General features: G+C 46.3%; 1 protein-coding gene across 2 annotated transcripts; it reads right to left on the reverse strand.

Annotated features, from left to right (window-relative positions):
* Positions 1–1,702: 1,702 nt before the first annotated feature.
* Positions 1,703–10,728, reverse strand: LOC102283179 (glutathione S-transferase Mu 1). 2 transcript variants are annotated; one of them, XM_005891300.2, is made up of 8 exons: positions 10,678–10,728; positions 10,328–10,403; positions 9,821–9,885; positions 9,165–9,246; positions 8,965–9,065; positions 8,225–8,320; positions 8,026–8,136; positions 1,703–2,209 (listed from the first exon to the last, which is right to left on the reverse strand). In XM_005891300.2, the coding sequence occupies exons 1-8, from the start codon at positions 10,711–10,713 to the stop codon at positions 2,120–2,122; spliced, it is 657 nt and encodes a 218-aa protein (XP_005891362.1). In that variant the 5' UTR covers positions 10,714–10,728; the 3' UTR covers positions 1,703–2,119. The 2 variants fall into 2 exon arrangements, with proteins under 2 accessions (XP_005891362.1, XP_005891361.1); XM_005891299.2 differs by lacking the exon at positions 8,026–8,136 and having other exon boundaries at positions 10,678–10,713.
* Between the last annotated feature and the right edge of the window lie 6,579 nt (positions 10,729–17,307).

Here is a 17,307-nt window from a genome sequence, read left to right on the forward strand (position 1 = left end):
TTCCCTCTGCTCCTTTCAGAGACTGTGTAGGACCCATCCCTCATCATGTGCCTAAAAATAAAGATACAACATAAATTAATCAAGTAGTTTATGGCCTCACTTGTGAATCTAAATCCAGATCCACACACAGCAGAGAGGATACCCAGGTGCAGCTCTAGAGATGTCCTGACAGACAGCTCCATGTCTCTCACATTGATGAGACAGTGATGGGGAGTGTGGTGGGAAAGTGACCCAGGGGCGACCGTTCCTCTGAGTGTGTGGCTCGGGCGGGGGTCCATAGAGGGGTGACAGCCTATACAACTCCACACAGGACCAGAGTCAGAGTGGCCCCACACACCCTCAGCTGCCTAGATCCACAGATTACAGCCCTCATCCTGCCTCCTGACCCAATGTGATTTTAAGAGAGTGATTTGTGTCTTTCAAAAAATTATATTGAAGTATAGTTGATTTACAATGGTGTGTTAGTTTCAGGTGTACCACAAAGTGATTCAGTTATACATATACAGATGTTCACCCTTTATCAGACCCTCTTCTCATATAGATTATCACAGAATATTGAGTAGAGTTCCCTGCACTGCACAGTACATCCTTACTGGGAATCCATCTTATATACAGTAGTGTGAGGGCTCAGTGTCTTTTGATGTCACTCTATGATCTGTGATCTGAGGTATAATCTGCACAAGAATAATGTCCTACCTGCCAACTTTCCTCTTTGCAGGCAGAAGTTTATTTCAAAATTAGGAGACTAGGACATAGGTTGGACTGTGGTTTCTTTTCCTTGTTGAAAGGCTATTACAAAGTAGTGGATATAGGTAATTAATGAGAGGAACTTTAAAAAACAAATAAATTTTGTAAGTTAATACACAAAGTTTGTATACTACAAAAAAGTATTTAAAAATAGAGCTTCCCAGGTGGCTCAGTGGTAATGAATCCACCTGTCAAGGCAGGGGGCACAGGAGACTCAGGTTTGATCCCAGCGTCGGAAGATCCCCTGGAGAAGGGAATAGCAACCCACTCCAGAATCCTTGCCTGGAGAATCCCATGGACAAAGAATCCTGGCAGGCTAGATCCATAGGGTTGCAAACAGATGGACACAACTGAAGCAACTTAGCACACATGCATGCACACATGCATGTTGTAAGAACACAGATGAAGGGTATCTAAAGCAGGGTAAGCTTCCAGGAAAGGGTGACAGAAGCAAATCCACCAGGATCCCACACCATCAGCAGACTATTCAGACTCCTTCCCCGGCACCCGAGAGCCCCCTGAACCATGACACAGAAAATGCTCCTAGTTCACAGGGTTTGCCCGCAGAGGGATGAATGCCTAGCAAAACAAAAGGGCTCAGAAAGTGGTCAGGCAACATAAAGAAGAGACCACATTTTGCAATACTGCAAGCTGACAGGAGGTATCCCATGAATGTTGAATTAAAGAGGGAACCAGACATAGAAGGGCTCCCCCTTCTGCAGAGATCTGATGCTAAGGAACAGAGGTACATGAAGTGTAGATAGAAATGAACAAGCAATCATATAACCTACTCATCCCAACAGTCTACCCCACCCCACCCCCCACACACACCCATACCCATCCATGGAGCCCTGCAGTGGACAAGAGGGGGAAATAGACACCCACACACACCCAACACAGTCAGTCATGACTCCAGGAAGCCCCGAGACAATAAGATAAGACACAGCAGGTGTGATTAAGGCTTTATTGGGCATCAGTCAGGCTGGGCAGGAATCACACTGGGAAGCATGGACTGCACACCAGGCCAGGTCTGGTCTTCAGGGCAGCACTGGGAGCTCAGAGCAGAGCCCTGTGGGCCAGGGGCCTGGCTGGGCTGCTCACAGCAGAAGTAATCATGGAAGGGAAGGACAGTCTGGGTGGCTTTAATGCAGAAGGGATCATGTGGGGTGGGGAGGAACTTTGCTCAAAAATAGTGGGAAACTGAAATCTTTAAAGTAGGGATGGAAAGGGGTGTGGGAGGGGGATAAGGGGGCCAAGAAGCCATCTAGAGTGAACAGAAGGAAAAAGAAGAAGACAGATGGTTCTGCGGGCAGGAAGGTCCACCTGGTCTCCAAGGCACTGGCTCCTCACGCCCATCTCCTGGTTGTGGGCACTACTTGTTGCCCCACACGGCAAGCTTCAGGAACAGAGGGCCTGGGAGGAAGCGGCTGGACTTCATGTAGGCAGAGATCTTCTTCAGGCCCTGAGGGTGGGAAAAAGAACACCAGGCCTCAGGTCTGCTGCCCCACTGGAACCCAGGCACCTCTCCCCAAGTTTGGGACCTGGGGTACAGCCCTTCCATGTGGGAGTCAAATGTTGGGGCAAAAGATAGTCTTCTGGGGTCCCCAGCTCTGGGAAGTTAACTCTTCCAGTTTCCTGTAATTCATCTGACATCCAGACTCACCACATACAGAGACTCTATACTGTATTAGGTGCTACATATCCACTAGACATGATGACATAGGTTCAGAATCTCTATACGACTCCCCTGCAAGATGGGTTCTACTGAGACCGTTCATCAGAAGGGAAACTGAGGCACTCAGAAGATAAGCACCTCCCTCACGATCACATCGCACATAAGCAATATGGCTAGAATGTAGCCTGCTCGGTCTCCCTCTCCATTCTGAGTCTCTCTGCTGCACCCCCTTCCCCATGGCTGAAAACAAGGAGGTTCACTCATCATGCACTTACACAAACAGTTAAGTGACCCTCAGGGCAGTTGCCCACCAATAGTGCCTACAAGGGAATTCAGGATGGGAAAAAACAAGATGAAACTTTCTGTGTTTTGGATACATGGTCCCTAGATGGTTAAGATACATAAGCTCCAGAAAGAATGAAGTGGCTGGGCCAAAGCAGAAACAATGCTCAGTTTTGGATGTATCTGGTAGTAAAAGCAAAGTCTGATGCTTTTAAGAATAATACTGCATAGGAACCAGGAATGATAGGTCCATGAATCAAGGTAAATTGGTTGTGGTCAAGCAAGAGATGGCAAGATTAAACATCATCTTAGGAATCGGTGAACTAAAATGGATGGAAAAAGGAGAATTTAGTTCAGATGACCATTATATCTACTACTGTGGTGAAGAATCCTTTAGAAGAAATGGAATAGCCCTTATAGTCAACAAGACTCCAAAATGCAGTACTTGGGTGCAATCTCAAAAACGACAGAATGATTTTGGTTCGTTTCCAAGACAAACCATTCAATATCACACTAATCCAAATCTATGCCCCCACCACTGATGCCAAAGAAGCTGAAGTTGATTAGTTCTGTGAAGACCTACAACACCTTCTAGAACTAACATCAAAACAAAACAGTCTTTTTTCATCATCAGGAATTGGAATAGAAAACTATGAAGTCAAGAGATACCTGGAATAACAGGCAAGTTAGACCTTGGAGTACATAAATGAAGCAGGGCAAAGGCTAACAGAGTTTTCTCAAGAGAACAAGCTGGTCATAGTAAACACCCTTTTCTACCAAACCAAGAGACAACTCTACACAAGGACATCACCAGATGGCCAATACCAAAATCAGACTGATTATGTTCTTTGCAGTCAAAGATGGAGAAGCTCTACACAGTCAGTAAAAACAAAACTTGGAGCTTACTGTGGCTCAGACCATCAGCTCCTTATTGCAAAATTTAGGCTTAAATTGAAGAATGTAGGGGAAACGACTAGGCCATTCGAGTAGCACCTAAATCCACTCCCTGATAATTATACAGTGGAGGTGATTAATAGATTCAAAAGATTAGGTCTGGTAGACAGAGTGCCTGAAGAACATGGATGGTGGTTCATAACATTGGACAAGAGGCAATGACCAAAATCATCTGAAAGAAAAAGAAATGCAAGGAGGCAAAGTGGTTGTCTGAGGAGGTTTTACAAATAGCTGAGGAAAAAGGAGAAGTGAAAGGCAAAGGAGAAAGGGACGGATATACTCAACTGATTGCAGAGCTCTAGAGAATAGCAAGACCTATTAAATGAGATAAGGCCTTCTTAAATGAACAATGCAAAGTAGAGGAAAACAATAGAATGGGAAAGAATGGGAAAGACTAGAGATCTTGTCAAGAAAATTGGAGAGATCAAAGGAACATTTCATGCAAGGAAGGGCACAATAAAAGAAACAGTAAGGACATAACAGAAGCAGAAGAGATTAAGAAGAGGTGGCAAGAATACACTGAAGAACTACACAAAAAAGGTTTTAATGACCAGATAACCACAATGGTGTGGCCACTCACCTAGAGCCAGACATCCTGGAGTGTGAAGTCAAGCGGGCCTTAGAAAACATTACTACAAACAAAGCTAGTGGAGGTGACAGACTTCCACCTGAGCTACTGAAAATCCTAAAAGATGATGCTGTTAAAGTGCTGCACTCAATATGTCAATAAATTTGGGAAACTAATCAGTGGCCACAAGACTGGAAGAAGTCAGTTTTCATTCCAATCCCCAAATAGGGCAATGCCAAAGAATGTTCAAACTACTGTACAATTGCACTTATTTCACATACTAGCAAGGTTATGCTCAAAATCCTTCATGCTAGGCTTCAACAGTACGTGAACCAAGAACTTCCAGATGTAAAAGCTGTCTAGACAAAGGCAGAGATCAAATTGCCAACACTTGTTGGACCATGGAAAAAGCAAGGGGGGTCCAGAGAGACATCCACTTCTGCTTCATTGACTGTGTGGATCACAACAAACTGTGGAACATTCTTAAAGAAATGGCAAAACTAGACCACTTATCTATCACCTGAGAAACCTGTATGTAGGAGAGTTAGAACCTTAGATGGAACAACAGACTGATTCAAAATTGGGAGAGGAGTAAGACAAGACTACATACTGTCAGCCTGCTTACTTAACTTACATGCAGAGTACATCATGAGAAATGCTGGCCTGGATGAATGACAAGATGAAATCAAGATTGCCGGGAGAAATATCAGCAACCTCAGATAAGCAGATGATGCCACTCTAATAGCAGAAAGTGAAGAGGAACTAAAGAGCCTCTTGATGAGGGTGAAAAAGAGAGTGAAAAAGCTGGCTTGAAACTCAACATTCAAAAAAATAAGACGATGGCATCCAGTTCCACTGCTTCATGGCAAACAGAATGGGAAAAAGTGGAAGCAGTGACAGATTTTACTTTCCTGGGCTCCAAAATCACTGTATATGGTGACTGAAGCCATGAAATCAGAAGATGTTTGCTCCTTGAAGGGCTTCTCTGGTGGCTCAGATGGTAAAGAATTCACAATGTGGGAGACCTGGGTTCCATTCCTGGGTTGGGAAGATTCCCTGAAGAAGGGAAAGGCTACCCACTCCAGTATTCTTGCCTAGATAATTTTATGGACAAAGGAGCCTGGCAGGCTATAGTCCATGGGATCACAAAGAGTCAGACACAACTGAGTGACTTCCACTTTCACTTGCTCCTTGGAAAGAAAGCTATGATAAACCTAGACAGCATATTAAAAAACAGAGACATCACTTTGCCAACAAAGGTCTGTTTGGTCAAAGCTATGGTTTTTCCAGTAGTCATATATGGATGTGAGAGTTGGACCATAAAGAAGGCTCATCACCAAAGAATTGATGTTTTTGAACTGTGGTGCTGGAGAAGACTCTTGAGAGTCCCTTGACCTGCAAGGAGATCAAACCAGTCAATCCTAAAGGAAATCAACCTGCAGTATTCATTGGAAGGACTGATGCTTACGCTGAAGATCCAATACTTTGGCCACCTGATAGGAAGAACTGACTCATTGGAAAAGACCCTGATGCTGGGAAAGACTGAGGGCAAGAGAACAGGGCAACAGAGGATGAGAAGGTTGGATGGCATCATTGACTCAATGGACATGAGTTCGAGCAAATTCTAGGAGATGGTGAAGGACAGGGAGGCCTGGTGTGTAGCAGTTCATTGGATTGCAAAGAGCCAGACACAACTGAGCAACTGAACAACGACACTGTCCTTAAGTTGTGAGGGTTTTTTCCAATTGACACTTGGTCATAAGAGTATTTGTTCTTCTCATTCTCCAAAATTATTCTCTTTCTCAGAAAAGGCTCCTAGTTGCAAGGGTTTCCACAGAGAGATAGGTCCTAGCAAAACAAAGTGTTCAGAAAGTACCCAAGCAACTTGCAGAAGAGACCACATTTCACCCAATTATTCAGGAAAACATGGATGAAACATGATAGGAGGGTTGAAGCAATAAGACTAGGCTAGGCCAGACTCTAGTTTTTCCACTTAAAAGACAGAGACCAATTGCCTGGACTGGGACCTGAGCCCACTCTCACTGGGCCTCAACCTACCTCATCCTCAGTCCTGCTACAGCCAGCCAGGCAGAAACACTCAAGTGTACCTGTGCACCATCTTCCCAAGACAGACAGTGCCCAACAGTTCCCAGGATTCCAAGATCTAGGACTGCCTGTGCCCCACAGCCCAGGGCCCAACAGGCCACACCGCAGACTGTCCCCATCCTCCCTGCTGGGCAGTCACCCCAGCTCTTGCAAAATTCTCAAGGCGACAAGCCTTGGACCAGAACCAGAGCTGATGAGAACTAGCTGAGAAAGCAAATTTCATTATAGACGTGGGCATACAAAACAGATTGTAGACTGAAAAACCTCTTGGACAAGAGCTTCAAATTCCATATCTGCCACAAAGCAGACTCTGTTGCTCTCCAGTTGGGTGAATGATGAGCTGGGAGGTGAGGTCAGGCTGTGCGCCTCCAGCCCTAAGGTGGCTCCACCCACACCACACAGCTCAGGCCTCCTATAGTTCTCCAGCTGCACTGAGCCCCAGACGCAGGGCACCAGGACTGTGTGACATCTGTATCCCACTTGTGCCTGACACAGTGTCTCATACAGGGGAGAGGATCAGATCAGTGAATGTGACTTAAAATGAAAATACTAACCCATCTTTCAGACAGAATCTGGAGTAATGGGAAAGAAGACAGGATGGGAGATGAGGAGGGAAGGAAAGTGCCCACCAAATGAGAAGTCAAGATAAAATCCTTGTACAGGACATCTATATTATGTTAGCAGAAATGTTATGTTAGTCACTCAGTCATGTCTGACTCTTTGGGACCCCACAGACTGTAGCCCCCCCAGGCTCCTCTGTCCATGGAATTCTCCAGGCAAGAATACTGGAGTGGGTAGCCATTCCCTTCTCCAGGGTATCTTCCCAACTAAGGGATCCAACTGGGGTCTCCCACAGTGCAGGCAGATTTTTTACCATCTGAGTCACCAGGGAAGCCACCAACTACAGCTCTGAGAATCTCAGAACAACAGGCAGAGACTCAACTGCTGCAAAGCCCTTTGGAGATGAGGAGAAAATATTGCCTGTCTTTTTAGTCTTTGATATCAATCCTACTGTGTCTCACTCTACTAATGCCAGCTGCACATCATTTCCTGAAGGTTCTGCTTCCTCCACACTTTCCAGAGCTGTCAACACAGTCATGAAAGGGACCTGAGGTTTCTTTTTCCTACAGGAAATGAGGAGCCACTGATGCTGCCCATGGAAGTCAGACACTCTGACTGGGAGCCCAGCACAGCCTGCTCTGGTTCTGTGACCTGCAGAAACTACTTGTCCTTTCAGGTTGACTCCTTATCTGTAAAATGCAGAGGATAATTTTTCTACCGTGTAGTAATGTTATAAAGATGAAATTTGACACAATATATGTCATTGCTGAGCAGAGATTCTGGCATAAACCAAGTTCTCCATAAATGCTATTCTTCATTGTAGTTCCAACTAGGAAATCATCCAGGCTTCCCAGGTGGCACTAGTGATAAAGAACTCATCTACCAATGCAGGAGATGAAAGAGATGCAGGTTCGATCTTTGGACTGGGAAGATCCCCTGAAGGAGGGCATAGCAACCCACTCCGGTATTCTTGCCTGGATAATCCCATGGACAGAGGAGCCTGGCAGGCTACAGTTTGTAGGGTCACAAAGAGTTGGACACGACTGAAGCAACTTAGCATGCATACACCCAGGAAAGCATCAGGAAAAGGTGGGGGAAGAGACATAAATACTAGGGGGATCATGGGAATGACCTCAAAACGGGTGAGGAAATCTTTGAGGTTTGGGAATTCATCCAGGCACCTGGGCTCAAATATGCGTTGCAAATCAAGGATGTCATAAGCCAGGAAATCCACATAGGTGAGCTGCAGGAAGACAAAGCATGAATGTGCACCAAACTCTCAACCTGGGGAAAAATGACAGCTCTCCCTCCCCAAAAGCCATCCCCCTTACCTTGTTCCCTGCAAACCAACACCTCTTCCCCAGAAAAACTGAGAAGAGCTTCATCCTTCCAGGAATTTCCTTCAAGTAACCAGGTTTCAGTTTCTCCTGAGACACAAAACAGCTGTCACTGCCTTCAGACAGACTCCCTGGCAGACAGCAGGCCTCCCAGGCCTGTGTCTGATCCCAGCTGTCAGGTGAGCAGCCATGTCCCCTGACTGCACCTGGGGCAATTCAACCCACATGTCTTCATCAGACTCCTATGGGTACCACCTCCCATCTGCGAGAGGCGATGGGAAGACAACGGGCAAAACCACACTGTTCATGAACATGTCACCACTCAGCTCCAGACACCTGCCCTGGGTCAGACCAGCAGTGCTGTGAGACCTGGCGGAGCTCGGTCCTCAGACCTCAGGCCAATAAACAGTGGAATGACTAGGAAAAAAGTCCTACATTCCAGTTTGGGAGTGAGAAATGGTGTAGACGCCTGAGCAGTTTCTGGACAGTTGGAGAGAATCTGAGAGGCTGAAAGACAAGAGGCAGAGGAATAAAGTCTGACCCTGGGCTGCCTACTAGGCACCTGTATTTATGCCAGAGATGTCGAGGAGGAGACACTGGGTTAACAATGTAAACACCTGTCTAGGAACTGAATTTCCACCCAGAGGAAGCTGGAGTCTTTCCTAAGATTCTCTAGTGTAGAGGACTGTGTCCAGCGTTTCAAACCCTGTCCAGTCCAATGTGAAAGGACTCACAAAGTCAGGGCTGTAGCAGATCCTGGCCATGTGCAAGCGGACATCCATAACCTGGTTCTCCAATAAGTCCACTCGAATGTTCTCCTCCTCTGTCTCCCCACCTGTGGCCACACAACAGAGACTCACCCTCAGCATCCCACCCCAGTCCAGCACAGGACATGGCCACCTGTGCCCCTGCCCCCAACCCCATGCCCACTCACACATGTTGTGCTTGCGAGCGATGTGGCGAAGGATGGCATTGCTCTGGGTTAGCTTGTGAGTCCCATCAATTAAGTAGGGCAGCTGGAAGAACACCGCCTGGTCACTTGGGCCACCTGCATCTCCTCCCTTGCATTAGAGAAGAGATGAAATCTGGCACTCACAGAGCCTGGCCCACTGCAGACACTAAACGCTGCTGCTGCTAAGTCGATTCAGTCGTGTTCGACTCTAAGCGACCCCATAGATGACAGCCCACCAGGCTCCCCCATCCCTGGGATTCTCCAGGCAAGAACACTGGAGTGGGTGGCCATTTCCTTCTCCAATGCATGAAAATGAAAAGTGAAAGTGAAGTCGCTCAGTCGTGTCCGACTCTTAGCGACCCCATGGACTGCAGCCTACCAGGCTCCTCCATCCATGGGATTTTCCAGGCAAGAGTACTGGACTGGGGGCCATTTCCTTCTCCAGCAGACACTAAATGATATGTTGTAAAACAAAGGGATGAGTTGGGACACAGAGCATCATGGAAAGGCAGAAAACAGAACCAGGAAGCTGAGAGACAGAGCAGAAGGCACCTGTTCCTGAAACCTCTAAGCCAGGAAAGGAGATGGATGGTGACACTGTCCACTCCCCCTCCCAGCACCCCAGTCCCTGCACCTACATTGGGGAAGTCCAGGCCCAACTTGGATTTTTCATTCAGCCACTGGCTTCTGTCATAATCAGGAGCTGTGAAAAAGAAGATGCAATGAAACAACCTCCCAGGAATCCAACCCTCCTTTCTAGGGGGACCCAGCAAGGAGTAGAGGCAAGACCCCCCTGAACTGGTGGATCTGGAATCTGAACCACTAATCTCACATGGAGCTTTGAGGGGAAAAACCAACTTAGAAACTTCTTGAAACTAGGTGAGTAATCCTTACAAAGGCTTCAGGTAAGCACTAAGCGGAGCCTGTGCCAATGGCTGATACAGTACCCAGCTGTGGGCTCTCATATCCTTCCTTGGAGGCCAGTTGCATCCTAAAGGGTTCGGGAAGGTGCAGGTCCCTGCTCCAGCTGGGCGGGCTGGAGGGGAGGACGACAGACGTGAACAACAGGGGTCAGAACACGGGATGCTTGGCACCAAACCAGCATGAGTTGGGCAGAAGTCAGGACATGATAAGGATGCCATTACCGTCCCCCATCGTGTACTTCTTTTCCTTATAGTTTGAGTCTGTGTACTCCAGGAGCAGGCGGATGGCGTGGGCCAACTGAGAGAGATGGCCAGAGGGAGAGCAGATGTCAGGTCCTAATTGCCTGACTTTCTGTGTTCCCACAACCTCAACACCAACCCCCACCCACACTCCCGCGCACAAGCCCCGCTAGAGAAAAAAGGGCAGAGGAATAGGACTTCGGGCTTGGCTCTACCAAGCTCTGAAGAGGAATATTCTAGTGAAATCAATCCCCATTGCACAGCATTTCCCACCCGCAACCCTCCCTACCCTGCCGGCCTCCATCTTTCCCGCCTTGGTGACCCCAGCTCACTCCGCGGATGTCCCAGTAACCCAGGATCATGGTCATGGGGCTGGTTTCCGTGCTGAGTGGAGACACTTCACAGGGGCTGGACTGGAAATTTATCCTCTGACCCGGCGGTGAAGGCGCGGCCGGAAGCACCCGCCCCTCTTCTAGGCCCCACCCCCAGCGCGGCCCCCAACTCCTCGAGGCCTTTCCCAGATGCAGCCCTCGGCAAGTGAAAATGAGACCTATTTCCGCCTCAGAGCCAAGGGGTCTCCAGAGACATGGTGCGGGCTCTGGGATGTCAAGAACCCCCGGGTCGGGCCCACCTGGTTCCTGATCCCAGTCAGATCTCTGCTAAGTCGGTGGAGTTGGTGGCACGCTCAGGAAACAAACCGGAATCAACAGCAGCAAGGCTCTTCTGCCTTCCCTTCTCTCTCAGGAACCGCTTAGTTTTGCCCTTGGGCTTCAGATATCCCACGAGCTCTGGGGAGCTCTGTCCACTAAGTTTAGGCCAAGAGCAGGTGCCCCTCAAACTGAGGGTTTAATTGGCTCCTTTCACAGGAAGAACAGGACTCCAGGCAATCCTAAAGCTCCTCAGTCAGTTACGATCCCTAACAGCCTCAAGTCTTGAAAGAAAAGCCTATCACTGGGATAGGAAGAACCACCCAGGTCAAGAAAACGTGCCTCAGTGCCTTTGTTCCGGACCTATGGAGGACCCAGCCCTTCCCTGCTGTTCTAAGAGTGAAACTGATCAAATGTATATTAACCAACTGGTTTATGGTTTGGATTATGAATCTAAATCCAGAACCAGGCCAGCAAAGAAGATATCAAAGTGCAGTCCAGAAATATCCTAACTGCCAGCTAGATGTCCCTCACATGATACAGTGATGGGGAGAATGGTGGTCACAGAAGGAATGTGACTGAAAGGGGAAGAGCTGTCCTCGGAGTAGTCAGTCTCCTCTCTTGTAGCAGAGAGTTGCCAGAAGGGGTGGCAGTCAGGAACCTGAAGGACGGTGCACAGGACCGCGGTCAGAGTGGGCCCAGCACACCCTCAGCTGCCCAGGTCCACAGATTCCAGCCCTCATCCTGCCTCCTGACCCCTGTGTAGTTCTGTGTATGAGAGGATGGTTCAAGTGTCCTTTGAATTCTCTCTGTGATATAACCTCCAGAAAACCAGCTTCTACCTGTCAGTGTTCTTCTTGGAAGTTTGAAGACTATTTCAAATTTAGGAGAATAGGACATAAGTTGGCCTGTGTTTCCTATTCTTTGTTTAAAGAGTATTACAAATTAGTGGATATATGAAAACAGATGAGAAGAACATTTAAAAACAAATGGGTCTACAAGTTAAAACACAAGGTTGAGGGACTTCCTGGGTGATCCAGTGGCTAAGACTGTATGCTCCCAATGCAAGGGGCCAAGGTTTGATCCCTGGTTGGGGAACTAGATCCCACATGCCAAAACTAAGAGTTTGCATGCCACAACTAAAAAAAAAAAAGGATCCCACATGCCACAAAGAAGATCAAAGATCCCCCATGCCGCAACTAAGACCCAGTGCAGACGAATAAATGAATATTTTTTTTAAATAATTCAAGGTTGATGTACTAGAAAAATAAGTTAAACTATGTAACACTTTGTTCAGATTGAACTAAGCGAACCAGGTATTCAATAAAAGTTTCAAAACACCAAGGGGTTGAGGATACAGATAGACTTTATCTAATTCACATTAAATCACTGAGTGTGCACATCTCTGCTAAGTTAGGGAGAAGGGAGAGTGTATCAGCAGAGACCAGCAGAGCTCAGTCCCTCTATGTCCGTCTAGTCCCTACCCTGTAAGTCTTCAGGGCTCAGCTCTGGGTGCAGACTCAGGATGCGGCTCATGTCAGGTAGATACCCTGGTAGGTTTGTCCCCAGGGAGATGATGGTGGCCATGCAAACACAAAAGTGCTGGCCCTCTTGAAAATGATATGTTTCATAGCACATTAAGGAGTTGCGATTCTGGGTTTTACCCATCTTGAGCTTAGAACAGAAACATGACTAGATTCCATGAGGAAAATGGCTGTTTCAAATGAACAAAGAGAATAATAACATTTAAAGTAGGTAAAGCTGATACTATAATATAATGTAATTTGTTCATCTGTCCTTCATTCCTTTTTTTGCAAGAAACAATCATTGTGATCCTGTCATATAGTAGCCACAAGAGTAAGACAATCCTGGGTAATAAAGGCTGAAAGTCATCTGGGAAATAAAGAAAGGAATTTTTAAGTATGGAAGAGATTTTCAGTGTTCAAACACCGAGGGGCGCTGAGAGGGAGGGAGCTTGAAGGCAAGAGAAAGAGGCCGTGCCTGCTGGAACAAGGAACTGGGGATACAGGGATGGGCCCCAAGCACAGGCAGAAGGCGCAAATCCTGCAGGAGGAGGAGGGGGGCTGGCAGAGAAGGCTCTCAGACTCAGCCTCCAGGCCCAGGGGTCCCATTGGTGGGTGTGGAAGGCAGTAGGGGGCAGGGGGACTCGGGAAACTGGAGAGGGGGCTGAAGGGCCTGGTGCAGCCAGTGGTTGCCTGGCTGATATTCAGTGTCAGTGTGGTCACGTCTTCTGGATTTACATGTGCTCTTGTTTGACTGTAACATGTTGACAAGTTCTAATATTTTAGAGAATACTGTTCAGGACATCAAAACATACAGTGTCCAATATCCAGTCAAGAAGTCCAGCCTCTGGTCTCCTGAATGGCCTTCCATAATTTCCTCCAGCTCTACTATTGACCTTTTGAATTCTCTAGTGAATTAACAGAAACTTTATATGTGAAATAGCCTCAGAATACTAAATTATACAGTATAAGTGAATACAAACAATAGAATTAAAATGTGCCCTAGTTGTTAATTTTTTTTAAGACTTGGAAATAGTCTGGGTAAGCTTAGTATATCCAAGATATAAAGAACATTTTTTAACCTGAAAATAACAAAATGAAAAAACCCAGTGACAATTTACTGCCAAATTGTATGTCTGACAAATTTTTACTACTTGCTCATATTATTTTCAATAAGGAAAAACAGATAAACGGGTTTCAGGAATTTAGAAAAGGAACCAAGTTCAAAGTGAAAATTATGGAAAATAAACAATGCTAAGAACAAAAATTCCACATTTAAAAAATGTTTCTAAAACCCTTAGTTAATTGTCTGAAAACATTAGTAAATCATTATAACAGTAGTCTAACAACAAAAACAAAAGGTTTTACATGATAGTAAAAATCAGGACTGAGGAAGATACCTAAAAATTAGTCAAACAATTTCTAAAGGTGGGGGAAATCTCTCTCAGGTAATGACTAATTAATGTTACAAACAAATGGAACAAACATACACACATCAAAACATGTGCTAAAGAAACAAAGATTCCGAATGAATAATAGCATTATAAAGAACAATAATAACCCAAAAGGACACTTGGTCCTTGGGAATTTTTTTGGTAATTTTTCAAAACTTTCTAAACAGAAATGCAATACAGAAATTGTCACAAACTGTAGACAAGTGTGGCCTGAATACCCTAAAAGGACAACACAGGTGAGAACAATTATAAATCACTGTCACTTATGAACCTAAACCCAAACATTAGCAATGACAGCTTAGAGCACAGAGGGTGGTGTTTTGGTACAAAAGGCCCATGTGCTCATAGGGAGCATTTGAGAAACAGAGAAGACAGAAGGAGAGGGAGGGGAGAAGGCAGAGAAATCAAGTGTGGAAAGTTAGTATCGGGGTCTACACAAGTTCTTTGTACTTTTGAAAATTTTCTAAAAGTCTGAAATGTCAAAGCTTAAAAATAATTTACCAGATGATCTAGGACATACATGGATATATTATTAATCAAAATAGAAGTTTCATCAAGGAAGACTGACCTTATCAACATGTGTTGCATTCTGATTTTCCTTTCTTCTTTTTTTTTAATTTATTTTTATTATTTTTGGACATGTAGGAACTAAAAAGCCTCTTGATGAAAGTGAAAGAGGAGAGGGGAAAAGTTGGCTTAAAGCTCAACATTCAGAAAACAAAGATCATGGCATCCGGTCCCATCACTTCATGGGAAATAGATGGGCAAACAGTGGAAACAGTGTCAGACTTTATTTTGGGGGGCTCCAAAATCACTGCAGATGGTGACTGCAGCCATGAAATTAAATGACACTTACTCCTTGGAAGAAAAGTTATGACCAACCTAGATGGCATATTGAAAAGCAGAGACATTACTTTGCCAACAAAGGTCAGTCTAGTCAAGGCTATGGTTTTTCCTGTGGTCATGTATGGATGTGAGATTTGGACTGTGAAGAAGGCTGAGCGCCGAAGAATTGATGCTTTTGAACTGTGGTGTTGGAGAAGACTCTTGAGAGTCCCTTGGACTGCAAGGAGACCCAACCAGTCCATTCTGAAGGAGATCAGCCCTGGGCTTTCTTTGGAGGGAATGATGCTGAAGCTGAAACTCCAATACTTTGGCCACCTCATGAGAAGAGCTGACTCATTGGAAAAGACTCTGATGCTGGGAGGGATTGGGGGCAGGAGGAGAAGGGGATGACAGAGGATGAGATGGCTGGATGGCATCACTGACTCGATGGACGTGAGTCTGAGTGAACTCCAGGAGTTGGTGATGGACAGGGAGGCCTGGTGTGCTGCGATTCATGGGGTCGCAAAGAATCGGACACAACTGAGCAGCTGAACTGAACTGATCACTTCTATATTTATTTATTTATTATTTTATTTACTTCTGGCTGCACTGGGTCTTCGTTGCTGCTACAGGCTTTCTCTCATTGCAGAGCTTCTCATTGTGGTGGCTTCTCTTGTTGCAGAGCACAGGCTCTAGGAGCATGGGCTTCAGTAGTTGCAGTAGGCAGGCTCTGTAGTTGTGGCCCTCAGACCCTAGAGTGTGTACGCTTTAGTAGCTGTGGCACACGGGCTTAGTTGCTTCTCAGCATGTAGAATCTTCCCTGACCAGGGATTGAAGCCATGTCCCTGCATAGGCAGGTGGATTCTTATTCACTGCACCTCCAGGGAAGTCTGATTTTCTTTTCTTTTTAAATGCTAGCCTCCATTCACTACATCATTTGTCTTCCTTTGAGGCGGAGAGTGATTCTTTCCCTTAGGGGACATTTTCAGTGTCTATGGACACTTGTGATTATCACGACTGGGAAGTGCTATTGGCATCTGATGGGTGAGGAGTTGGGATGCTGCAAAAAACCTCAATATGCATAGGACAGCCCCCCACAATCTAAAATTACACCATCTAAACTGTCCGTGGTGCTGAGGTTAAGGTATTCTAGTCTACGACCATAGGTCAAAACCTGCAGCTGGTTTTCCTCCTACTGCCCTGGCAGGAGGAGCCAGAGCACCCACGAGCCTGGTCACAGACTGACAGCAGGAAGGGCTATCTGCAGGGACAACCTGAAACGACCTGCTCTGGGGGCTGTCTCCGCGGGCACCGGGCAGCAGATCAGGACAAAAGCCCAGGAGAGCGGGCAGAGAATGTGGTGCTGGGCTGGCAGCCTGGGCTTCCCGGGTGCAGAGTGTGGTGTGGGGTTGCTCTGGTTGTCAGACAGTGGGCTCATGCGGAGCTCCCCAAGGTTCATTCCAGGGCCACAGTGCTGACCTCCGCCAGGACAGTTAATTCTCCAGGAGCTGCTGACATGGCTACATGGGAAGAACTGAATGGATTGTTAAACCATGTCCACCAAGGGGCAAGTTTGGGGGAGGTCTTTGGTGTGGCTCTCACAGCACAGCCCTGCTTAGGTGCCCACTTAGACTGGGGGAGCTGGGTCAGGTGGTCATCAGGACACCCCTGTCTGAAAAGCAGTGGCGTGCTCAGGAGAAGCCATGCTCCCCACAGCCAGGTGCTGGGGTCCACAGCTCCTGTGACAGTCTAAAGGCCATCTTCCTGCCCTGGGCCAATGGGGTGGCCCTGCAACAGAGGTGGAGCAACCCCGTTACACCAAAGGTGAAGAGCTGAGACTGACCAGCAGTTTCGGGGGCCCTGCTGGGAACTGACCTGGCCCCAAGGAGAAAGGGAAGAAGTTAAAAGAAAAAAAAACTGTCCACATGACTGAGAAAGACGTACAGAAAATTCTTACAAGTTACTGCTTTAAAAATAAAATAAAATCCCCTAAGGAAAGGAAAATGAAGAAAAATCCACAAAGGAAAACCTAGAAAATGGACCCCTGTAGCTAATGAGGAGCCAAAATAAAATGAAGCTAGGCAGTTATGATGGACCTGGGTTTCAGTCATGTGCTCTGTTTTCTTAGAAAACCACAAGCAAAATCTACAAGGATGCCTGTTTTTGCAAAAGGTCCTATCTTAAAAAAAAAAAAAAAAAAACACCCTAGTAGGAAGCTCGAATGACAACCAATCATTGAAAACAATCTTGCCATCACCCAGCCAGGATTTGTGGCTGCAAGGACCATCCGGTCCCATTACAAGTCTCTCAAACTATGGTTTCTGTGGGTTTTTTTGTTTGTTTGTTTACAAAAATTACTCACTCCCTCTCCCTGTGCCCCGCCTCCCAACATATTTTCCGTTCCAGACGAAGACTGAATATCCTCAGTTTGCAAACCTTGAGAATAAAGCTGTCCTTTTGCTTCAAGATATCCCTGATTTTTCTCTGGGGGTTATTTCTGTTAAGGATGACAC

The sequence above is a fragment of the Bos mutus genome, chromosome 3 (genome assembly GCF_027580195.1).
Source record: "Bos mutus isolate GX-2022 chromosome 3, NWIPB_WYAK_1.1, whole genome shotgun sequence".
Taxonomy (NCBI): Eukaryota; Metazoa; Chordata; class Mammalia; order Artiodactyla; family Bovidae; genus Bos; species Bos mutus.